The 26,633-nt window shown below is 37.4% G+C and overlaps 1 protein-coding gene across 3 annotated transcripts in view; it reads right to left on the minus strand.

Annotated features, from left to right (window-relative positions):
• Positions 1–2,948: 2,948 nt before the first annotated feature.
• The window catches only part of ITCH (itchy E3 ubiquitin protein ligase), a 146,566-nt gene continuing 122,881 nt past the window's right edge, over positions 2,949–26,633 (minus strand). For all 3 annotated transcript variants that reach the window (XM_047069359.1, XM_047069360.1, XM_047069361.1), the window contains 8 exons: positions 25,187–25,346; positions 24,814–24,947; positions 24,343–24,483; positions 18,697–18,817; positions 18,146–18,250; positions 15,484–15,580; positions 5,507–5,579; positions 2,949–4,816 (listed from right to left, as the gene is read on the minus strand). In XM_047069359.1, the coding sequence (XP_046925315.1) occupies positions 4,717–4,816; positions 5,507–5,579; positions 15,484–15,580; positions 18,146–18,250; positions 18,697–18,817; positions 24,343–24,483; positions 24,814–24,947; positions 25,187–25,346 (931 nt within the window). In that variant the 3' untranslated portion in view covers positions 2,949–4,716. The remainder of the gene's footprint in view (positions 4,817–5,506; positions 5,580–15,483; positions 15,581–18,145; positions 18,251–18,696; positions 18,818–24,342; positions 24,484–24,813; positions 24,948–25,186; positions 25,347–26,633) is intronic.

A 26,633-nucleotide genomic window follows, 5' to 3' on the forward strand; every position in this document is an offset into this window, starting at 1 on the left:
AGAGTGGCTAGGAAGACTAAATGACAGTTGCATGTGGCATATCCAACAATGTTTGGGACATAGTAATAAATGATCGCTGTCCTGGGACTAAGTGAATGTAGGTATGGTATTGGTTGCCAGGATAGGGAAGACAAATAGAAGAGCAGGTCTTAATTAGAAATGACGAAAAGGAACAGTATGGAGGTTTTCAGATCTGTAGGTATAACCACAAATTCTCAAGGTCCTGCCTGCCCTGTAGGGTGCCTTGAGGAAACCCTCTTGCCCACAGCAGCTTTGCTTAATGGGAATCTGTTAGTAAGGGACCAACATTGTCCTTCTGAGGTCTCCACTGAAGACCCTCCTCTCCTTGTCAACTCCTGACAAAGGAGCTTTACAAACACTGATAACTGAAATAGGCTGGGAGTGACAGCAATTTCTCTTCTAGAATTACACACTAGGAGACATTTCTTAAAAGTCCAGATAACAGCAGCCCATCAGCCACAGCTGAGTTTTGTTTGATGTTCTTTGTAGGGATTGGGGCCAGTAAGCCAAATGGTTAAGAACAGTTAACTTCCCATGGAAGATTTCCTCATGCTGGGAGGGACAGGTCTCCCTTTTTCTTAGTCACACTGAAGCTAGATCTTTCTAGCTGCTTGTATGAAACAATGAACAGGATAGTGTCTACTTCTCAGGACCTGGAAGGGACCTGCAGTTTCTGTCCTCTAGTCCCTGCCAGTTCAGAATTATTAAAAAAAAAAAAAAATCATGGGACTCCTGTGTGGCTCAATTAGTCAAGCGTCTGACTCTTCATCTTGGCTCAGGTCATGATCTTATGGTTCATGAGTACAAGCCCTGCATCTGGCTCTGTACTGACAGCACACAGCCTGCTTGGGATTCTCTCTCTCCCTCTCCTGCTCTTTCAAAATAAACAAATATTTTTTAAAAATATTAAAATCCCATTCCTCTTAGCCTCTCCCCACTGGTTCTATTTTAAATGAGAGCGTGATCACCTGGTTTCCTAATAAGAAAAGAGTCTATTGAATCTATTGAGCAGGGTAACTCATTGAGGTCAGTCTTGATAACTAGCTGGTGGTTTTCTATTCAGCACCCATGCTTGGGTCCTGTCTTAGAGCACCTTTACTTGTTTTAGAAAAGGAGAGGTCTTCATCTTGGTTCTTCTTAACATAGGCAACAAATCCAATCTCACCTCAGTGGGTCTTTCCAGTTTTTTTCTACCTACTCCACAGTACAGACCAGCTACAACTTGCACACTTACAAAGACAGAGAGGCAGAAATCTATACAATTCACACAGAAAGAAGGCTTTTTTTTTTTTTTGCTGCAGGTGAGGAAAACCTTCTTACTCAAGACTAACATAACAGTGTGCAAAGGACCAAAAGAGTTTAATTATAAACACAGTCTTACATCTTTTAAGGAAATGCAAGTGAGGCAGCCCCCTGAAGGACCTTTATAAGAGCACTTGACTCCCTGTGATATTTGTAGAGTTACCTGAGTATTTGAAATTACAGTTCAAGAAAACAAAGGAACTCCAATACAGTAATATACAATCCAGTGCTGCCATTCTCTGTTTTTAGTAAATGAAAGCATAGCATATATACAGATCATTTTGTAAATAACTCTAAAAGAAAAACAAAAAATAAGGGGGCTGGAGATACCAACAATATTAAGTAGAAGTAATAAACCTAAAGAAGTTCAGATATAGTTACAGCCAAAACAAGGAGGGATATAGAAATAGAGAAGTCTAATTCCATGAGTCATCCCTGATAACATTTTAGATTATTAATCAGATAAATAAAAAGTGGCAGAGTGGGCTTGACTGAAATAGTTCATTTAGGATGCAATCTTTGTGAGCAAGTGAGTCATTTTTCACTTAAATTTCTGATGATTTGACATTGGTATGTCAATCTCTTGATGAAAAATTAGTACCTGAATTTTAAATAGAGTTATTGTAAGTCTTATGAAATTAGATTCTTCTGCACTCTGATTTAAGTTCATAAAAGAGCAGGAATTCATTATTATGAGCTGCTGGATCAGTTTTAAACCACTCTATCTGAAACAAGTGAGGTCCTTCCCTCCTGACCCAGGCTGTGAAATGCTGCCTTCCCCAATCTCCCAAAAGAGCAGAAGAATAAGGCAATTGCTCATTTTACTTTGTTTTTATTTCAACATAACATGCAGTAAAAAAAAAAAAAAAACAAAAAAAAAAACAAAAACAAAAAACCCCCCAAAAAACCAGGATTTATTAGCATTTACAATGCTTACAAAGAAAAAGGACTCTAAAAGCAATTTAGTTCAGATTTAAGAAATTGCTCTAATTGAACACTTACAATAAATCTATTTCCAAATGTTCAGTTTGGACCAAAATTTAAAATAGCATTTGGCAGGTAAATTATGTCTGCTGCTTATTTGTAGTATTTTTATATAACCTCTGATTCTTGGGATATCCAGCCCCCATTTTCCTAACACAGCAGGGAAGACATATACATGTGGCCACTTAAATTAAAGGAAGAAATGGAGTAAGGGAGATCCCAGGCTGCAAAAATATATACAAGCATTTACCTTTTCCAGAACTAAACGTTTCTTCCATAAAAATATTAAATAGCCAAGCCCTATAGAACTAGGGCCAGGGCTACTTCAAATATAGCTATTCTGTATTTTAAAAATATAGGGCAGAAAGCCTTTTGGGTGATATTTATACATTTTCACACAATATTTCTAGGTCCCTAAATGAATCATCAAGCATTATGTAGAACAAAAACAAGTCTACTTTCTTACATTATTTAATTTAATCTTATAAATCTCTAGTAAATATCGTAGATAACTACATTTTAATGAGAATTCGCCTCAATAGTAAGTCTTTATAGAAGGCTTAATCTCCACAGCCATATATTACCAAAGTTCAGATTTATATAATGAATGGATAGTTGGCAGACATTCGCTCTGTAAGACAAAGCAATAGCATTTTCCCCCCTACCAACAAAAAGGGAGAGTCCCTACTTTGGAAACCAGGGCTTTTAGAGATCATACATTTCCTGGAGTATATGGAATAAAAAAACAAAGATAGGGTTGGGGAGAACCTAATTTCCCCCACCTTTACACTAACAATTTCTAGATGAGGCAACCCTTTTACTCACTTAGGTCTGCTTTATGATGGCAGTGTTTTAGAGTACAGATACACAAGTTTTAAAATGTTTTTGTTGCTTCCAGGATGTGAAAGGACAAATAGGGACAAAGAAAAACCATTTTCTTTCCATATGGACCAGGGGTTTGCTACTCTCTGCTTACTTTTGGCTCAGTACTACTTGTTCCTGCTATGCTACCAGAACCTACCAAAGCCCTGTTTCATGAACTATATGAGGCTGTCCTCAGGGTTCAGCTGTGTGTGAGGCACTCAGCTGGCTGAGGCTTCATCCCACTGTCCATAAAGTCAAACCTCTGACAGCAGCCACCCTGACAGAGTCTAAGCTAGGCCAAGTTAAAAGAATTAACTACAGAGACATTCAAAGTGCATTTAATCAGATACTAATGGAGCAGTCTGAAATTAAATAGTCATGGGAAAAACAAGGAAAAACCTGTTAAAACTTTATGAGTGAAGAGGATATCCAACTCAGGACAATGTAAAGAATGGAAAAGATTACTCCAAGGTGTCAGAGAAATGATTAAATTTGAAGACTTTTAATTCACACACAGAATACATTTCTGTGATTACTAGAAATGTATTGCTATTAAATGTACTACTCCCATCTCTTTAGCCAGTACCACAGCTCTCCCTCCCTATGTAAATGTAATGTAGAGGATGTTTTACTGACCTCCCTCTTTGGACTGGAAAGTACTCTAGTTACAACTTAAACTCCCTAGCAATAAGTAATAAACTGAAGTTGTTGGATTATGATAAAATTATAGATGGAATTTATATATAATAACATACAAAAATTGCCAATGATGGCCTTTGATGAATTTAGCTACCACCGTGAAGGAAGCACAGTGTTAATATTATTTATAAAGTTTAGTATTTGCAAGGCAATTAAAACAATCAAACTTCCAAATGAAGAGAGTTATATGGACATTTGCAGGCTGGGACCAACTTCTCCCTGAATTCAAATTAACAAAACTACTTTGTAGAGAGATGCAAGAGTTTTGCATCACTTTCCAGGGGTAACAGCAAAATGATGCATGGATTCATGCTCTGGGAAGAAAAAACAGTCAGGCCAGGCTGAAATGAGAGGGAGAGCACAAGCCAGAAGTTTGCTCACATCCCCAGAAGCTGGGTTAAGTTTGCACTTTTAACCAATACCTCTTACCAAGAGACTTAATAGGAAGATCTTACATATTTCATTTACCAAGGGACTTCCCTGCATATCTGCAGAAGTCTCTAAAAGAAAAAATCTACTCCCAAGCGAGACTTTTGACACATGTATACAAAACTGTTGTTAAGGTAACAATCTAGTGGAATAAGACAAGGCAGATTTCATTGCTGTTAAATCTCATGTTAAGTAAGGTTCGACTAGTCATTTGCAATCTGATTTCTGGAAACATGGAGTAGAAATCCAGAATCACTGGGAGATAAATCTCAATGATAACATTAACTTACTTATACTCAAATAACTCTCTAAACAGTCACAGCCCAATTTTACAACAAGATGTGCAACAAGCAGAGAAGGAAAAGGACAAACATTGTAAATAAGTTCTTGTCCTTTGGTGGCACAAGTTCTCGGAAGTTACTCTTGTCCAAATCCTTCTGTTTCTTCAATGGCAAATAACAGCTTTTCCTTCAGTTGCTCATAGCTCTTGTAGGGTGGCAGGTCCAGGCGGTTAAAACTAAAAGTAAGAATTGTTAGCTTGAGAAAAGGAAATATATAAAGAATCATATGACCAGTGTAGCATATAACACCACTGGTTTTAAAGTAAGGCAAAACTGGGTTCAAATCCCAGCTCTGTCATCGGGCTTTGAACAAGTGCTTTTACCTTTCTGAATTTTGGATTCTTCTTTGGTAACTTGGGAATAACAATATTTACTTTTCAGGGTAGAGGGACAGAGTAACAAGTATACGTACAACACATGGCCAAGTACTTCAGGGTCTGTGCTGACAGCTCAGAGCCTGGAGCCTGCTTCGGATTCTGTCTCTCTCTCTCTCTCTCTCTCTGCCCCTCCCCTGCTCGAGCCCTGTTTCTCTCTCAAAAATAAACAAACAAACAAAAAAAAATTCAGGGGTGGGAAATGGGACTGACTGCAAGTAGGCATAAGGGATCATTTTGGAGTGACAGAAATAACTTAAAACTGGTTAACTGTTACTACTCTGTAAATCTACTAAATATCACTGAGTTTAAATGAATAACCTTATAATCTTTAGTAGTTTTATGGTATATAAATTATACCTTGATAAAGCTGTTAAAAATAACTCAACACCATGGGGAAAAATATTTCATTTCCAATTTCCAAGAGGCTTTAATACCTACAAGGTAACTGGGAAAAGGCTATTTTTTTCAACTCTTTCTGATTTTACTTACCAGGTATGACTTCTGGGTAACCAGTTTTCTTTCCCAACTTTTTCAATGCAGAATTTCTGTGGTCCATTGCTCCCTAAAACAGTGAAATCAACAGTCTGATACTCAAGTGGTTCAAATTGTGACCTTCTCTGTTCAGCAGCATCAGCATCACCAGGGAAGTTATTAGAACCACAAATCCATAGGCCCCACCCAAAGCCTACTAAATGGAATCAGAAACTTTGGGATAAGGCTCAGCAGTGTGTATCTGAACAAGCTTCCAGATGATTCTGATGAGTGCTAATGTTTGAGAACCAATTTGTCAATGTATGCCCGAGAGAAGAAAATGCAGTTTTTTTTTAAAGAAATTGCAATTTTATCTAGCTTTCTCTTGCCAGAATAGAATGCTATAAATAATAACAGAACACCTAAAAAGCTCAATTTTAGCTTTAAACACAAGAGGGAAACTACAATCCACTGTCTTACACAATAAAACTTGGTTTAAACATTAAATTGTTAAAACTTTATAAAATGTAAACAACCTAGTTAATTCAGTATTAACAATGCTTGTGCTTATAGGTCCTATAGAACATACCCTTACAAACTTACACTCAGTTCTTGCCTCTCATTTATCTTTTGTTGTAGACAGAGTGAATGGGGACCTTATAAGCACTGGTTTTCTAAAAGGTCACTAGCAAGCCCTAGAAATAATCATTTGTAGTCACAATGATTAGTGGTGCTACTCGACTTCTTTAATTATTATAGGGTGCCAGGCAAAATAAATGTTCTATATAATGTGTGAGACAGTCATACTCAATGAATTTTCTTATGACCCACTCAACTAAACCCAGTACATATATGAATGGGCAGTACTTTTGATTTATAGTATCAAAGTGTTTGCACAGTTATGCTAAAAGCCTAGTAAAGAAATGGTTATTGTGCAAAAGGCTAGTTAAAATTATTCAATAATTAACCTCAAAATTATGTTAATTTACTCTAAACATTCTCTCTTTTCGATATACTATAGCATTTCTAACCACAAAGATGGAACGTTTTAATAGTACTAATTAATACTTAACGGAAGAGTCCAGATTACATTCAATAGACACAGAGTCAAAAATTAAAACAGGGATTCTGGGAAGATGGCGGCGTAGGAGGACGCTGGGCTCACCGCGCGTCCTGCTGATCACTTAGATTCCACCTACACCTGCCTAAATAACCCAGAAAACCGCCAGAGGATTAGCAGAACAGAGTCACCGGACCCAAGTGCAGACGAGAGGCCCACGGAAGAGGGTAGGAAGGGCGGCGAGGCGGTGCGCGCTCCACGGACTGGCGGGAGGGAGCCGGGGCGGAGGGGCGGCTCGCCGGCCAAGCAGAGCCCCCGAGTCCGGCTTGCAAAAGCGGAGGGGCCTGACGGACTGTGTTCCGACAGCAAGCGCGACTTAGCGTCTGGGAGGTCATAAGTTAACAGCTCTGCTCGGAAAGCGGGAAGGCTGGAGGACAAAGGGAGGGTGAGCTGCGGAGCCCCCGGACGACAGAGCTCAGTTTGGCGGGGAACAAAGGCGCTCGCCAGCGCCATCTCCCCCGCCCATCCCCCAGCCAAAATCCCAAAGGGAACCGGCTCCGGCCAGGGAAATTGCTCGCTCCGCGCGAACACCCAACTCTGTGCTTCTGCGGAGCCAAACCTCCGGCAGCGATCTGACTCCCTCCGGCTGCCACAGGGCCCCTCCTGAAGTGGATCACCTAAGGAGAAGCGAGCTAAGCCTGCCCCCCCTGCCGCCGTGCACCTTGCCTTCCCACCCCAGCTAATACGCCAGATCCCCAGCATCACAAGCCTGGCAGTGTGCAAGTAGCCCAGACGGGCCACGCCACCCCACAGTGAATCCCGCCCCTAGGAGAGGGGAAGAGAAGGCACACACCAGTCTGACTGTGGCCCCAGCGGTGGGCTGGGGGCAGACATCAGGTCGGACTGCGGCCCCGCCCACCAACTCCAGTTATACACCACAGCACAGGGGAAGTGCCCTGCAGGCCCTCACCACACCAGGGACTATCCAAAATGACCAAGCGGAAGAATTCCCCTCAGAAGAATCTCCAGGAAATAACAACAGCTAATGAGCTAATCAAAAAGGATTTAAATAATATAACAGAAAGTGAATTTAGAATAATAGTCATAAAATTAATCGCTGGGCTGGAAAACAGCATACAGGACAGCAGAGAATCTCTTGCTACAGACATCAGGGGACTAAGGAACAGTCACGAGGAGCTGAAAAACGCTTTAAAGGAAATGGAAAACAAAATGCAAACCACCACGGCTCGGATGGAAGAGGCAGAGGAGAGAATAGGTGAACTAGAAGATAAAGTTATGGAAAAAGAGGAAGCTGAGAAAAAGAGAGATAAAAAAATCCAGGAGTATGAGGGGAAAATTAGAGAACTAAGTGATACACTAAAAAGAAATAATATACGCATAATTGGTATCCCAGAGGAGGAAGAGAGAGGGAAAGGTGCTGAAGGGGTACTTGAAGAAATAATAGCTGAGAACTTCCCTGAACTGGGGAAGGAAAAAGGCATTGAAATCCAAGAGGCACAGAGAACTCCCTTCAGACGTAACTTGAATCGATCTTCTGCACGACATATCATAGTGAAACTGGCAAAATACAAGGATAAAGAGAAAATTCTGAAAGCAGCAAGGGGTAAACGTGCCCTCACATATAAAGGGAGACCTATAAGACTCGTGACTGATCTCTCTTTTGAAACTTGGCAGGCCAGAAAGAATTGGCACGAGATTTTCAGGGTGCTAGACAGCAAAAATATGCAGCCAAGAATCCTTTATCCAGCAAGTCTGTCATTTAGAATAGAAGGAGAGATAAAGGTCTTCCCAAACAAACAAAAACTGAAGGAATTTGTCACCACTAAACCAGCCCTACAAGAGATCCTAAGGGGGACCCTGTGAGACAAAGTACCAGAGACATCACTACAAGCATAAAACATACAGACATCACAATGACTCTAAACCCGTATCTTTCTATAATAACACTGAATGTAAATGGATTAAATGCGCCAACCAAAAGACATAGGGTATCAGAATGGATAAAAAAACAAGACCCATCTATTTGCTGTCTACAAGAGACTCATTTTAGACCTGAGGACACCTTTAGATTCAGAGTGAGGGGATGGAGAACTATTTATCATGCTACTGGAAGCCAGAAGAAAGCTGGAGTAGCCATACTTATATCAGACAAACTAGACTTTAAATTAAAGGCTGTAACAAGAGATGAAGAAGGACATTATATAATAGTTACAGGGTCTATCCATCAGGAAGAGCTAACAATTATAAATGTCTATGCGCTGAATACCGGAGCCCCCAAATATATAAAACAATTACTCATAAACAGAAGCAACCTTATTGATAAGAATGTGGTAATTGCTGGGGACTTTAACACCCCACTTACAGAAATGGATAGATCATCTAGACACACGGTCAATAAAGAAACAAGGGCCCTGAATGAGACACTGGATCAGATGGACTTGACAGATATATTTAGAACTCTGCATCCCAAAGCAACAGAATATACTTTCTTCTCGAGTGCACATGGAACATTCTCCAAGATAGATCATATACTGGGTCACAAAACAGCCCTTCATAAGTTTACAAGAATTGAAATTATACCATGCATACTTTCAGACCACAATGCTATGAAGCTTGAAATCAACCACAGGAAAAAGTCTGGAAAACCTCCAAAAGCGTGGAGGTTAAAGAACACCCTACTAACGAATGAGTGGGTCAACCAGGCAATTAGAGAAGAAATCAAAAAATATATGGAAACAAACGAAAATGAAAATACAACAATCCAAACGCTTTGGGACGCAGCGAAGGCAGTCCTGAGAGGAAAATACATTGCAATCCAGGCCTATCTCAAGAAACAAGAAAAATCCCAAATACAAAATCTAACAGCACACCTAAAGGAAATAGAAGCAGAACAGCAAAGGCAGCCTAAACCCAGCAGAAGAAGAGAAATAATAAAGATCAGAGCAGAAATAAACAATATAGAATCTAAAAAAACTGTAGAGCAGATCAACGAAACCAAGAGTTGGTTTTTTGAAAAAATAAACAAAATTGACAAACCTCTAGCCAGGCTTCTCAAAAAGAAAAGGGAGATGACCCAAATAGATAAAATCATGAATGAAAATGGAATTATTACAACCAATCCCTCAGAGATACAAACAATTATCAGGGAATACTATGAAAAATTATATGCCAACAAATTGGACAACCTGGAAGAAATGGACAAATTCCTGAACACCCACACTCTTCCAAAACTCAATCAGGAGGAAATAGAAAGCTTGAACAGACCCATCACCAGCGAAGAAATTGAATCGGTTATCAAAAATCTCCCAACAAATAAGAGTCCAGGACCAGATGGCTTCCCAGGGGAGTTCTACCAGACGTTTAAAGCAGAGATAATACCTATCCTTCTCAAGCTATTCCAAGAAATAGAAAGGGAAGGAAAACTTCCAGACTCATTCTATGAAGCCAGTATTACTTTGATTCCTAAACCAGACAGAGACCCAGTAAAAAAAGAGAACTACAGGCCAATATCCCTGATGAATATGGATGCCAAAATTCTCAATAAGATACTAGCAAATCGAATTCAACAGCATATAAAAAGAATTATTCACCATGATCAAGTGGGATTCATTCCTGGGATGCAGGGCTGGTTCAACATTCGCAAATCAATCAACGTGATACATCACATTAACAAAAAAAAAGAGAAGAACCATATGATCCTGTCAATCGATGCAGAAAAGGCCTTTGACAAAATCCAGCACCCTTTCTTAATAAAAACCCTTGAGAAAGTCGGGATAGAAGGAACATACTTAAAGATCATAAAAGCCATTTATGAAAAGCCCACAGCTAACATCATCCTCAACGGGGAAAAACTGAGAGCTTTTTCCCTGAGATCAGGAACACGACAGGGATGCCCACTCTCACCGTTGTTGTTTAACATAGTGCTGGAAGTTCTAGCATCAGCAATCAGACAACAAAAGGAAATCAAAGGCATCAAAATTGGCAAAGATGAAGTCAAGCTTTCGCTTTTTGCAGATGACATGGTATTATACATGGAAAATCCGATAGACTCCACCAAAAGTCTCCTAGAACTGATACATGAATTCAGCAAAGTTGCAGGATACAAAATCAATGTACAGAAATCAGTTGCATTCTTATACACTAACAATGAAGCAACAGAAAGACAAATAAAGAAACTGATCCCATTCACAATTGCACCAAGAAGCATAAAATACCTAGGAATAAATCTAACCAAAGATGTAAAGGATCTGTATGCTGAAAACTATAGAAAGCTTATGAAGGTAATTGAAGAAGATTTAAAGAAATGGAAAGACATTCCCTGCTCATGGATTGGAAAAATAAATATTGTCAAAATGTCAATACTACCCAAAGCTATCTACACATTCAATGCAATCCCAATCAAAATTGCACCAGCATTCTTCTCGAAACTAGAACAAGCAATCCTAAAATTCATATGGAACCACAAAAGGCCCCGAATAGCCAAAGGAATTTTGAAGAAGAAGACCAAAGCAGGAGGCATCACAATCCCAGACTTCAGCCTCTACTACAAAGCTGTCATCATCAAGACAGCATGGTATTGGCACAAAAACAGACACACAGACCAATGGAATAGAATAGAAACCCCAGAACTAGACCCACAAACATATGGCCAACTCATCTTTGACAAAGCAGGAAAGAACATCCAATGGAAAAAAGACAGCCTCTTTAACAAATGGTGCTGGGAGAACTGGACAGCAACATGCAGAAGGTTGAAACTAGACCACTTTCTCACACCATTTACAAAAATAAACTCAAAATGGATAAAGGACCTAAATGTGAGACAGGAAACCATCAGAACCTTAGAGGAGAAAGCAGGAAAAGACCTCTCTGACCTCAGCCGCAGCAATCTCTTACTCGACACATCCCCAAAGGCAAGGGAATTAAAAGCAAAAGTGAATTACTGGGACCTTATGAAGATAAAAAGCTTCTGCACAGCAAAGGAAACAACCAACAAAACTAAAAGGCAACCAACGGAATGGGAAAAGATATTTGCAAATGACATATCGGACAAAGGGCTAGTATCTAAAATCTATAAAGAGCTCACCAAACTCCACACCCGAAAAACAAATAACCCAGTGAAGAAATGGGCAGAAAACATGAATAGACACTTCTCTAAAGAAGACATCCAGATGGCCAACAGGCACATGAAAAGATGTTCAGCGTCGCTCCTTATCAGGGAAATACAAATCAAAACCACACTCGGGTATCACCTCACGCCAGTCAGAGTGGCCAAAATGAACAAATCAGGAGACTATAGATGCTGGAGAGGATGTGGAGAAACGGGAACCCTCTTGCACTGTTGGTGGGAATGCAAATTGGTGCAGCCGCTCTGGAAAGCAGTGTGGAGGTTCCTCAGAAAATTAAAAATAGACCTACCCTATGACCCAGCAATAGCACTGCTAGGAATTTACCCAAGGGATACAGGAGTACTGATGCATAGGGGCACTTGTACCCCAATGTTCATAGCAGCACTCTCAACAATAGCCAAATTATGGAAAGAGCCTAAATGTCCATCAACTGATGAATGGATAAAGAAATTGTGGTTTATATACACAATGGAATACTACGTGGCAATGAGAAAAAATGAAATATGGCCTTTTGTAGCAACGTGGATGGAACTGGAGAGTGTGATGCTAAGTGAAATAAGCCATACAGAGAAAGACAGATACCATATGGTTTCACTCTTATGTGGATCCTGAGAAACTCAACAGGAACCCATGGGGGAGGGGAAGGGAGAAAAAAAAAAAAGACGTTAGAGTGGGAGAGAGCCAAAGCATAAGAGACTGTTAAAAACTGAGAACAAACTGAGGGTTGATGGGGGGTGGGAGGGAGGGGCGGGTGGGTGATGGGTAGTGAGGAGGGCACCTTTTGGGATGAGCACTGGGTGTTGTATGGAAACCAATTTGTCAATAAACTTCATAAAAAAAAAAAAAAAAAAAAAAAAAAAAAAAAAAAAAAAAAAAAAAAAAAAAAAAAAAAAAAAAAGAAATTGTGGTTTATATACACAATGGAATACTACGTGGCAATGAGAAAAAATGAAATATGGCCTTTTGTAGCAACGTGGATGGAACTGGAGAGTGTGATGCTAAGTGAAATAAGCCATACAGAGAAAGACAGATACCATATGGTTTCACTCTTATGTGGATCCTGAGAAAATTAACAGGAACCCATGGGGGAGGGGAAGGAAAAAAAAAAAAAAAAAAAAGGACGTTAGAGTGGGAGAGAGCCAAAGCATAAGAGACTGTTAAAAACTGAGAACAAACTGAGGGTTGATGGGGGGTGGGAGGGAGGGGCGGGTGGGTGATGGGTATTGAGGAGGGCACCTTTTGGGATGAGCACTGGGTGTTGTATGGAAACCAATTTGTCAATAAACTTCATATAAAAAAAAAAAATTAAAACAGAGAAATAAGAAATGAAGGAATTTTAGTGACTTTCACTAATAAAGGCTATTTTACAAATATGTCATATCATCCTGAAAGTTTCTAAAACTTTATGGAATGTTAAGACATCAAGTTGTATACATTATATACACTGAAATTATTTTGGGTTGCCTGTTGTTTTCAATCTTCTTCTAACACTGTCCCCAAACCAAACAAGTTCTATGTGGACTCTTGTACCTATGTTCCTATTTTCAACCCATTTCTACTTTCAAATAGTATGATCTCTGAGGACTTTTTAATCAATCAGAGCCTTGGCCTGTGGTGGAACTTCATCACAGACACTACCTCATTTTTCTCCACTTTGATCATCTGTAATTTATTTTGGCAGGTCTATTATCCTTATTCCATTTAGATTATTTCCCTCTTTTTCTTATCATATTTATTTAAGTCAATTATTTCTTGTTCTCTTTTTTCATATTCTAGTGTTTCTTATACAGAAAGGTTTCTCTGATCTTATCTTAAACCCAAGTCTTTTTAAGTAGGAACAAGTATTTACTAATTAGTGTCTTCTAACAGTTGTTCCCAAATACATATGTATCAAAATAAATATTATTTCATTATGAGTCACTTCTTAAAAATTTTAGTTGGTGCTTAAGTTTATGTATATTTTTTAGAGATTGTAGACACTTTTATTTCATACCTACCAATTTCATTCCAGAATATTAAAGAGGAGATTATAAATATTTGTTATAGAAATGGGATGTCAGATCTGTCAAGGGTTGAGAACTATCACATTAAATTATATACTTCACTCTTAACAACTTTCTCTTCCTACACTGACTGGAAGATTCAACCAGATGGCCTCTAAAATTGTATGAAGCACAATCTCGTCTCTGCCTTCCACAGGTATCCTCCTATGTTGTTTTAAACAGCTCCACCTAACTCCAAATATTACTTCTAAGAGCAGACCTAGTTCTCATCTCTTTAATGATTAAATCTAGCTTACACTGAAACTGGTACCAATTTTCTCCTCATTTTGGTCATTACCTTACTTCCCCAACCACCAACATGGTTTTTCTTTTTCAATCTAGAGACCATTCTCAAAGGTGCCCCTCTCCAAAAACTTACTTAGTAATAATCCTTCTCTGAGACCTTGCTAGCACTGGATTAAAAACCTTCTTCCATATTGCTTCTGAGAAACCAGAATATTTATTTCTCCTCTTCACTCTCTGGACTCGCCTTTAAGTTTGGCTCTAGGCTATTTCTAGCTCATCCCTAAACACAGGTGTTTCTAAGCATCTCTGAATTCGATTTCTGCATAAACCAACTTATTCTAATAGCTTCAAGCATCACTGCTCCCATGACTCTACTTTCCTTCTCTACTCTTACCTCTAAACTCATATGAGCAACACCTGTTAAACTGCCCTTCTGCTCCCTGGTTTTCCACTTGGTTGTCTGGCAGTTGCTTTGAACTCAAGAGGTTCTAAGCCAATCATTATCCTCCCTCAATACCTCTAAACCATGTTCTTTACACTTCACAACTCTATTTCTTCATTTTTCAAAACATGGTTTTATCCTGGACATTCTTCCTTTATTAGCTCATCTTCTGTTCAAGTCCTTTTCTAACTTTGGAACCTCTCTAGCATTTATCCCTTCTTTTCCATCTCTATTTCCATCTCCTAAGATCAGGTTCTCACCATTGCTCCAATATTTTCTTCCTATGCATGGTATACCTTGCTATCAAATTTTCATAATATGCAGCTTCAGCAAGTTTTCTGGCTTCAAAAAGTTTCATAGCTTCCAATACCCTCAGAATAATGTCCAAATTCTTCTGGTCTAGCTTTTAAAGTAACTATATACAACACTGCCTACTTAGTTCTTCAATTCTGACTCTCTGCTTCAGCTGAAGCAGGCTTAGGGATCACAACTTCTTTTCTCCTATGGTACGTGGCATTATGCTGGTGTTAAAGATTTGAATTTACTTAAGTTATTATCAGTCACAAAAGTATTTCCATGGTCATTCATTTCCAAACAACATACATTTTGATCAGTAACTACTATGTGACAAGCACTATGCAAGACACCAGAAATAAAAAGATAGAGCTCTGTATCTCATGGAGCTCCAGGTATAATAGAGAAGAATGTTAAACACATCATTAAAATATAGTATAGTACAACCAACAGTGCCTGGCTCATAGGAGACACTAAAATGTTTGCCAAATGACTGAATGACCAAACAGATTTACATATAGAAGATCAGTAAGATCACTATTCTATGAAGTTAAAATGTGGGATCTAGTCTTAAGATAAAAAACTTCTAGAGGTAAGGATTACAAAGTGATTTAAAAGTTTACACAAATCCAGGTTAACTATGACTAGTTAGGAAAAGGGCTATTCTTTTCTTTGTTATTCCTGAGCTATCCACACTGATTTGAATGTAACAGCAGCGTGATAAACAATTTTCTGTATAGGAAAAGTGATCCTGTCTCACATACCCATGAGGTCAGCAAATCCTCCAACTGGCAATCGACAAGTTCCAGTAACAAACTGCAGAAGTCTCATTCTTTTCTCATTATCAATTTCTTTAACAAACTGTTTAAAAAAAAAACACATGTAAAGAGATATATAGGTCTTATGTTACATTTAGCATACACAAGAATGAAAAACAATCATTTCAAACGAACTCCCAGTGTTAGATGCACTAGATAATGACTATACCCACTACTGTGTCCATGTTTGTCAAAGCCCTATCAACTTTCCCCTATATAAATCTTAGGACCACATCCTTTTAAGGAGATAGAAAAAAGGTGCCCTGGGTCTAAGAGTTCCCTACTCATGAAGTCTCAAGATTAGCTCTTCCAGAGCAGCCCGTTCTTTTTCCCCACAGATCTGTCCTATAGGATATTCATGTGGTTACATAGGACACAGAGCCTGAGTCAGTATGAGCTTTTTGGTTTTATGAACAAATGAAATCAAGTTCATAGAATTCTGACCCAGATATTTCCCAATAACCTCTCTCTCTCAATGTTCTCTAGGTTTTGGTGCAGCTATACACTGCCACAATCAGGTGCCTTTCCACTCCTACAACTCTGACTCAAAACATTAGGTTTCTGGAGGATGCTTTCTAGCCTGTAGCACAAGTATTTTGGTCCAGCCAAATTGTTTTTTTTGTAGATATTTTTTTTGTCAAATATTTTAAAATTCTAATCCTATTTGCTATAGAAGTTTGGTTCATTTGAGTTTCTTAGGAATTTCTTTACATAAGTAAGAGACATTTAAAAAAAATTTTTTTTAGCGTTTATTTATTTTTAAGACAATGCGAGAGACAGAGTGCAAGTGGCAGAAGGGCAGACAGAGGGAGACACAGAATCTGAAGCAGGCTCCAGGCTCTGAGCTGTCAGCACAGAGCCCAACGCAGGGCTTGAACTCACAAACCGTTAGATCATGACCCGAGCCAAAGTCAGATGCTTAACTGACTGAGCCACCCAGGTGCCCCTGAGGCATTTTTTTTAATGTGGTAAAGTATATATAACACAAAATTTATCATTTTAAGCAAGAATTCAATGGCATTAAGTATGTTCACACTGTTGTGTAACCACTCCCACAATTTCTAGAACTTTATCATCCTAAACAAAAACTGTTACCTCCTCATTCTGGCCACCCCCAACAGCCTCTGTTAACCTCTATTCTACTTTCTATCTCTATGAATTTGCCTATTTTAGATACCTCATATAAATGGAATCTTGGAATCATACAATATTTGTCCTTTTGTGATTGGCTTATTTCACTCAGCATTATATCCTTAAGGTTCATTCTGTTGTAACCTGCCAGAATTTCCTTTTTCTTTAAGACTGGATAACATTCCATTGTATATGTATATCACATTTTGTTTATCCATTCATCTGTTGATGGACACTTAAGTTGCTTTCACCTTTTGGCCATTGTGAATAATGCTGTTGTGACCATAGGTATATAAGTATTCGAGTCCTTGCTTTCACTTCTTTGGGTATACCTAGGAGAACTGCCAGTCATGTTAATTTCTATGTTTAACTTTTCAAAGAGCCATTAAAATGTTTTCCAAAGTGGAGCACCATTTTACATTCCCATCAGCAATATATAAGAGTTCCAATTTCTCAACATCCTCAACAAGGATGGTTATTTTCTATTTTCTGATAATAGCCATGCTAGTAATGGATATGAAATGGTACTTCATTATGCTTTTGACTTGCACTTCCCTAATGATTAGTGATTTGAGCATCTTCTCATGTCCTTATAGCAGACATTTTTTGAAGACACCATTACGATTCCAAACCAGTTCACCCTCTTAAGTTTTGCCTTCTGAATTATAGAATTCTTAGTGAGGTATGAATGATGAAAATCATACTTTAGGCTGTTCTAGAACATTCCAAAAGCATTTAGATCAAATGCAAGAGAACCATCACATAGAGAGGTCTTATACTCTGGGCAAAGGTGCAAAGTGTGTGTTGCTTACTCAGAAATAGTCTTTTAAAAATGCTGTTGTAATCTTTTTTTTTTTTTATTTTAATTCCAGTATAATCAACATACAGTGTTATATTAGTTTCAGGTGTACAATATGTGATTCAATTCTATACATTACTCAGTACTCATCACGATAAGTGTATTCTTAAACCCCTTCACTTCTTTCACTCATATCCCATCCATCTCCCCTCTGGTACCCATGAGTTTGTTTTCTCTAGTTAAGAGTCTGTTTTTGGAGTTATCTTTTTCTTTGTCCATTTGTTTCTTAAATTCCATGAGTGAAATTATATGGTATTTGTCTTTCTCAGAACAACTTATTTCACTTAGTATTACACCCTCTAGATCCATCCATGTTGTTGCAAATGGCAAGATTTCATTTTTTTAAGATTTCATTCTTTTCATGGCTGAATAATATTCCATATATATGCACACACATATACACACACAAATTTTTTCTTTACCATTCATCTATCAGTGGACACTTGGGCTACTTCCATAATTTGGCTATTATGTAATATATTCATTTACTCTAATGCATAGGATGGAATGAGGGCCTGAATACAGTAGGACATTTTGTTTTGTGACTTTTTCCATACATGGTAAGCAATTTCTAAAAAATTATAATGTGTCTGCCAACAGAAATAAACTGAGACAAACCTGCCAAAACCACATGATTTGTTTGCTTGTCCTAGTGTAATGACGGTAGATGGCATGTCTTTGCCAGTCATTCAAATCAATCTCTTGCATTCCACATAAAAGGACCTTTGGAGATTAAAAAAAAAAAAAAAGATTTCTTTAGGTAACTGTACAACCTATATAAAAATTCTTGATATATAGAAGAAAAGACTACTATTCAGCAACTCTCAAAAAATTAATCAGGAGGCTTTAGCTTATAACCTGTGCGTCAGGAATGGTGTTCACATTGCTTATGAAGATTAAGTTTCCACAGATGGTGTTATATATACACATACTCAGGCAAATTAGTCACTCACTGTAGAGAGGTTTTGATAGCAATACTTTTCTTGGGGGTAACACTTTCATATACTTGGATAAATTATGGACTTTTTTAACCACCAGCGAGCTTCAAAACATCCTGCCAGCATAAAAAATACTACTTCTAACACAAAGATGAGAAAGTGAGCTGAAAGCAGACACCTGAAGGCATTATTTACCAGCATGCTGCAGAGGAAATAAGAAAAACTCATTACCTCTAATTCCTTTGCATCAAAGTATTGCAAATACTGCTGGGGAAGAATTTCATTAAAGCCCTCAAAGAAAGCTTGTGTCTGTTCTTCAACACCTCGAGACAACCTCCATTCAGCTACCATTCTGGTAAATAAATATTAAAAGAGCTATCAGGAAGTTTAGATTTTACCTTTGAATTCCGAGTGTAAAAATAGTTTTTATAAACTTTATTATGAAAAATTTCAAATATTTATAAAAGTAGGATATAATGAACCCTATATCCCAGCTTCAACAAACCACCAATATTATTTCATTATGCCCCTACCCATACCCTAGGTATCATATACTTTGATTTTAAACACAAATAATTCAGCATGTATCTCTATAAGTCTCTTTTTGAAAATAACTACAATTCTATTATCACACAAAAAAGTGAATAGTAATTCTTTTATAGCCAAGTATTCAGTGCTCAAATTCTGATTGACTCAGTTTTTTTTTTTTTAACATACTGCTTCAATCAAAATCTAAAAAGGGTTCATACATTGCAAACATCTCTTAACCTTCTTTTAGAGGTTTTCCCTTTGCAATTTTTTTCAATGAAAATACTTTTTAATGAAAATTCTCTAGTAGATACTCTAGATTTCAACGTATTTAAAAAAAAAAATTTTTTAACATTTATTTTTGAGAGAGAGGGAGGGAGAGGGAGAGAGAGAGAGAATGCAAGCAAGGGAGGGGCAGAGAGAGAGGGAGACAGATTCTGAAGCAGGCTCCAGGCCCTGAGCTGTCAGCAGAGCCTGACACGGGGCTTGAGCCCATGAACCAGGAGATCATGACCTGAGCCAAAGTTGGATGCTTAACCAACTAAGCCACCCAGGTGCCCCCTTTTTAAACAATTTTAATGAGCAAACAAATATGGGTATTTTAGGCATTTGATCACTTGATGATAACTTATGATAACTAAAGTCCTAAAGTTTACTGTGAAGCCTCTGAAATTTTGGGAAATGGCAGTATAGGCTGTAGTGGATTAATGTGCCTGGTGATTATAATGATAAACTCTGGGCATATTATAATAGAACAACTATTTGAAGGCATCAGAGAGAAATCAAAGGCAGGCAAAAATTGCTGGGGATTAGATTCTTGAAGGATTTGCATTATGAATAGGCTTTTCTCCTGAGGGTACTTCCCAGTTTACATGGAGCGCAAGAGAATGAAGCTCAAATAAAAGGCAACAGTCTTATTGGGCTGAGGAAACCTGAGGATGGGAGCTTCAAGCTGTCAACAGTTATGTAAAAATCCCAGAAAGAAAGAACACAAAGAGAAGGCATTCCCATCCAAATCTGCACAGGAATTTACTTCAAATCCTTAGCTGATTGTTAAATACATGTGTGTAGCATGATGAGACTCCAAGGAACCCTGTGCAAAGCAAAAACCGAAAAGCCAAAGACCCAAGCAGAAATTTCAGCAGTTACCTAGTACCAGAGAGATAGAATGTTAGAGTTTACATCTCACAAAGTTACATGGTAAACACTTTAAGCTTTTCCTTGTAAGAAGTAAGGACCATGTTTTAGGAATAAAGGGAAAATGGAAATAGACCAGCTCTAGCAAGCTTCCAAAGGATCAATGTGATCTGTCCTTCATTTAACTGCCTGTCAAAACAAAGTCAATATTCTTCAGAGGAAGAAAAAAGAATCCAGAGTCTACCATGTATCATCCACAATTAAAAAAAAAAAAAAGCCTGCAAAGAAGCAGGAAAATGTGACTCATAATAAAAGAAAAAAGTTTATAGAATTAGGCCCACAGACAGCCTAATGTTGAAGTTAGCAGAGACTTTTTTCTTTTTGTTTTTTGAGAGATGAGCAAGGGAGAGGCAGAGGGAGAGAGAGAGAATGCCAAGCAGGCTCCATGCTCATTGGGGAGCCTGATGCAGGGATCTATCCGATGACCATGGGATGATGATGGCCTGAGTCAAAATCAAGAATCGGACGCTCAACCAACTGAGCCATCCAGGTGCCCCACCGGAGACTTTTTAAAAGGCTATTAAAATGTATTAAAAATTTATAGGATAAGATGGACAAAATGGGTAAAGAGATGGGGATTCTCATCACAGACACTCTTAAAAGAACCAAACGAAAATTACAAAATATCTGAGTATCTGTAACGAAAATTTTATTGAATGGACTTACGAGCAGTGAATTCAAAAGTAGGTCAATCAGGGGTGCCTGGGTGGCGCAGTCGGTTAAACGTCCGACTTCAGCCAGGTCACGATCTCGCGGTCCGTGAGTTCGAGCCCCGCGTCAGGCTCTGGGCTGATGGCTCAGAGCCTGGAGCCTGTTTCCGATTCTGTGTCTCCCTCTCTCTCTGCCCCTCCCCCGTTCATGCTCTGTCTCTCTCTGTCCCAAAAATAAAATAAACGTTGAAAAAAAAAAAATTAAAAAAAAAAAAAGTAGGTCAATCAAAATGGTGCAAACTAAAAGGGCAGAAAAAAAGATAAAAAATATATAGAGTATCTGAGAACCATGGGATGGTGTCAAAGATTAAACATGCATCTAAGTGAAGTCTGAAGTATGTAGAGAAGGAATGAAGCAAAAGGAACATCCATAAAGATCCAGTCCCTGAATTTTCCAAAATGGCTGAAATGGCATCAATCACAGATACAGGAAGCTCAGCAAATGCCAAGTAGCATAAATATAAAAGCAATCATAATTAGGTACAGCAGAGTCAAATGCAAAAAAGCAAAATTAAAGAGAAATGCTTTGAAAAACCACAGAAAACAGACATTCAGAAAAAAACATTAAAAAAAAACCCAATGGCTCACATATCAAAAATAACAGAAATAACAGAATGACATTATTGAAAGAAAGTGCTAAAAATGAGGGAAAAAAACCCCTATAAACTTAGAATTCTAAATCCGATGAAAATATCCTTTAAAACTGAAGGTGGTATAAAGATGCCTTCAGATAAAAGCTGAAAGAATTTATTGCCAGCAATTGCACAGAGAAAAATTATACAGGAAGTTTTTAAAACTGATCCCAGATGGAAAAATAGATCTGTGGGAAGAAATGAAGACAACCAGAAATGATAATGTGAGTAATGTAAAAGACTACTTTTTCTTAATTTCTTAAAAAATCTAGTAATTGGGGGTACCTGGGTAGCTCAGTTGGTTAAACTGAGATTTCATCTCAGGTCATGATCTTGCAGTTTGTAGGATCAAGCCCCACATTGGGCTCTACGCTGACAATGAACAGAGCCTGCTTGGGATTCTCTCTCTCCTTCTCTCTCTGTGCCCCTCCCCTGCTCATACTCTCTCTCTCAAAATAAATAAATAACATTAAAAAAAATCTAGTAATTGTGCAATGATGTAGGTGGAACTAAGAGAGTATATAATGCTAAGTGAAATAAGTCAGAGAAAGACAAATACCTACACATGATTTCACTCATATGTGGACTTAAAAAAAAAACAAAAACAAAACCATGGAGGGGAAAAAGAGAGGCAAACCAAGAAATAGACTCTTAACTACAGAGAACAAATTGATGGTTACCAGAGGGGAGCTGGGTGTGGGAATGGGAGAAACAAGTGATGGATATTAAGGAGTACACTTGTGAGAAACATTGGGTATTGTATGGAAGTGGTGAATCACTAAACTGTACACTTGAAACTAATATTACACTGTATGTTTAACTAACTGGAATTTAAATAAAAACTAAAAAAAATCGAGTAATTGCTTAAAGCAAGAGGTAATAAAGTATTATGTGGTTTGTAAGGTAAGAAATATGACAACAACTGCACAAACGGCTAGAGATAACTAAAATTACACTATTATAAGCCTTTTACATTGTACAAGTAGTAATATAATATCAATCATAAGTTATATAGTCTTAAGTGAGAAATTCAGGATATAGATGATAATCAGAGCAGTCACTAAAAAAATTAAAGAGGGATAGCTTAAAAAAAAAACCCAACAGAACAGACTATAAAACCTAAAATTTACTCTATTAAAGGCAGGAAAGGAGGAACAAAGGAAATTAGGATAAATAAGAAACATATAGCAAGGTGACAGACTTAAGTCCAACCATATCAGTAATCATATTAAATGTGAATACACTAAACACTGCATTTAAAAAGCAAAGATTATCAGACTGGATAACAATAGTTAAGACGCAAGAATATGCTGCTTGTAAGAAATACTTTATTTTTTTTTAAGTTTATTATTTATTTTGATAGAAAGCATGAGTGGGGGAGGGACAGAGAGAGAAGGAGAGAGAGAGAGAATCTCAAGCAGGCTCCACATGGTCAGCGCAGAGCCTGATGTGGTGGTGCTCGAACTCACAAACTGTGAGACCATGACCTGAGCTGAAGCTGGATTCTTAACTGACTGAGCTACCCAGGCATCCCGAGAAACACACTTTAAATACAGACACAGACAGGACTGAAAAGTAAAGGAGAGAGGAAGATCTATTATGCAAATACTAATCACAGAAGGCTGGAGTGAATATGTTAATATTTAAAAAGTAGAAAACCAAGCAAGAGACAGAAGCTGGCACTCAAGAAGCAGCAGATATGTGAAAACTAATCCTGATGTGACAGAATTGGTGTTGAGAATATGTGAATAAACTAATGACCCTTGAGACTAAAGTATGAATGAATGCAAAGCATAAGAAGATACATTAAAAATTATTTTACTTATAAATTTTATCTAATCTTACAATATTGCCCACAAACATATCTGCATATAAACCGGAGATTATTTTCAATGACTTGGTGTTAGATAGCATAGTGGTTATAGAACCGGTATTTAAAAGAGATCTAGCACTATCTCTACCCTTAAAACTCCCACTTTTGGAGAAAAAGTAAAAGTTCTATATGACCAAAATTTTTCTCTATCACTTTATAAATATTTAAAATTGTGGCTAAACTGAAAATATACCAAGAAAGGGGGTATAAAACCTATCAGTATCCATTAGATTAATTCTGTGTAAAGTTCAGTTTGAGTTAACCTGCAGGATAGTCTCTCTACTCTGCTGCCTCCATAAGAATCTGTTCTCTCATTATTTTGCTGCTAGACTTGTTAAAAGAGAAATTTAGACTGATTGTCTACTGAATTTGGTCCTTAACTTCTTGTAATCTGGCTTCTGTATCTACCACGTGGATGTAGTTCTAACTATTGTCTTAAGGGTTATTAAATTTATTAGCCTCCACATCTTTTAAAGATTCCTTATTTTCCTTGGCCTCTGAAATGCAGGATATGGCAGAATGGGATATCAACTCTGAGCTGCCTGACAGCACCACCACACTCATGCTTCCCTTTTTACTATTTGTGACTTGTACTTTCCAGCCTTCATATCTCTGTTCTTAACTTGTTCTCATTTCTGCACAACTCAATCTTCCCCAACCTTCAAGGTTCCCCAACCTCCATGGTTACAACCAGATGAAATGATGTCTCCCTCCTTTGACTTGAATAAGCACTTTTCTTATTCCTCTCTCAACATACTCGTAAGGTAGAAAGTGATCAATCATGTCCTTAATTATACATGATCAGTTCTCTTAATGATTAGTAAAAAGGCCAACAATATTTTTTGAAATACTGTCCACTAGTACCACTAGGCAATTATCAATGTGCTGTAGCCCAAAAGAAAGGCTACATTATATCAAAAGGAACATTCTCTCTCACCTGATATATTCCTCTTTATTTTCTTCTGTCACAAGAATATTGCCACCATTAGGTTTCAAATCATGACTCTTGATTTCACCTAAAATTTCTTTATCGACAGAGAAGTACATTTCCAAACCACATTCCTCAATATTGTTTTCTCTGCACAAATGAAATTAACATTATTTGTTATACAAATTCAATCATATAAAAAGTATTTAAGTAAAGGATTGTGTTCTTCAATAATCACTATAAAACTATACCATCAAAATAATAAGAAAACTGGAAAGATTATGCTCTAAATCATCACATTTTTGCCTAAGATCTTGGGTACATTCTGCAAAATTTATCATATTGAATAATGAGACAAGTCTAATACAGATTATTTAAATTCAATAAACCAATTACAAGCTTTCAGTTGAGGTAAGTTATCAGCACCATAATGAAAGCATATAGACTCTATTTTGATAAGTTAAATGGAAACAAACTTACTTAACCCAGATGAGAGAATTGTAAAATTCTGGATCAATAGATTCTAAATCCTTGAGTCCAACTGGTTTGTTCAATATACGCTTATAGAATGGCAAAGAAAAACCTGTGTCTATGAATTTCCCATGGAACAAAGCCTATATAAGAAGAAAATAATACCATTTATGATAATTTTATAATAGAACGTTAGATTAATTCTTCACTTAAAGCTCCCTTGTCATCTATTAGGGCACATTTTTGGGAAAAGGGCAAATGTAACAAACTAATCTTAAAAAATGTCTTAGTGATGAGAAAATTCCAAATGAGACAGTTAAAGAAATAATGCTTTAGTATTGTTGAATTAGCAAAGTAAACACAGTTCTCTATCTGTACTTACCATGGCAATAAACCTGCCAATAAAACGAAAATATTTCAGGTGATCTGGATTGATGTAAGAAGCAGGATTAATCTGCAGGCAGTAGTTATCCTTTCCTGCATATTCAAACAGGCAATACATGGGGTTCAACACCTCGTGTGACAAAAGAAAGAACCACTCTCTGAAAACAAAAGAAAATTTAGGGTGAAAAAAACCATGCCAAGAAATCAAAGAGCAGAGCTACAAAGTTCTCAGGAATCTACATTCCTCAGCTGGTGACAGTTTCCTAATTCCTTGTTGATTTTTACTGCTTCATTTCAAACATCCATTTTAGAGAGAGGATATTTACACACTGCATATTATTATATTTCAAAGAATCTAAGACATCATCGACTTAAAAGACATCATTACTTGATGAACCACTAAAAATTTTTCTAATTATAATTGTATTACACAGCCCAATGTCAGAGACATTAAATATGAAAATGTTAGTCTTAGAATCAATGAAATACTATATAGAGTCGTTTAAAATTCACTATTAACCCATGTCGTTGGAGCAGCTGAAAGAAGTCTAATAGTACTCCCACCTGTTCCTAAACCTCATGGTGTTCCTCAAGTGCCACAGCTCTCTAAATCTTAGATAAATATGGAAAAACTTCCAATTTCACAAAGACAATAAAACACTTAATTCAAGACACTCATTCGTTAGAAAAATGCTCTGAGAAGCTCTAATTCAAGTGTTGTGAAAATACCAACCAGTATTAATGTAAGATTATAGTGACTATGTAACTTGGATGGGCCTAATAGAACAGTAGGCAGAATCGATTTGGGACAATACAGGTGTGTCTGAGATTTCTTTTCCTGTAGGAAAGTTCATGGCCTCTGATGATAATGCTACTTCTACTTATTAACACTATTTGATTTTCTAATTAAGAATAAATGATTGCCCTCCTCCTGAAATAGCTTTAACTTGTACAAAATTAAATGTTTCTACTCATTTATTATTTCCCAGTGATTACTTCACACATTTTTAAATGTGAACTTTAATACATTCATAAATAAGAACTACTAAAATGTAGCCATCATTCAGTAAACATACAAAAACAGAGGGTCTGAACTAAGTCATTAATAAACACTATTTTTACTCTTCACAATAATCCTAGAAAAGTAGATGACTATTCTCATTTTACAGATGAAGATACTTGCCCTAGGTTGTACTACTAAGTGCAGAAAAAGGATTCAAATCCAGTTTTGACTCCAAGTCCTTGCTTTCCACACTGCCACTGCTATACAGATATTTAACCTGATGTGCTAGATTGTTATGGAATAAGCAAAGGAATTTCTTACTTGAGTCAATCTTCTAGGGTTTGATTAGAAGCTCCAATATTAAGAGAGCTGAATTTAAAAATTTTAACTATTTTACATAGCCCTCTGTATTCTTAAAACAAATATATTAATCTCAGTTGGG

Source organism: Lynx rufus, unplaced genomic scaffold (assembly GCF_022079265.1).
Source record: "Lynx rufus isolate CCGP_SWC_20201006 ecotype Redwood Valley unplaced genomic scaffold, mLynRuf1.p SCAF_8, whole genome shotgun sequence".
NCBI classification, from domain to species: domain Eukaryota; kingdom Metazoa; phylum Chordata; class Mammalia; order Carnivora; family Felidae; genus Lynx; species Lynx rufus.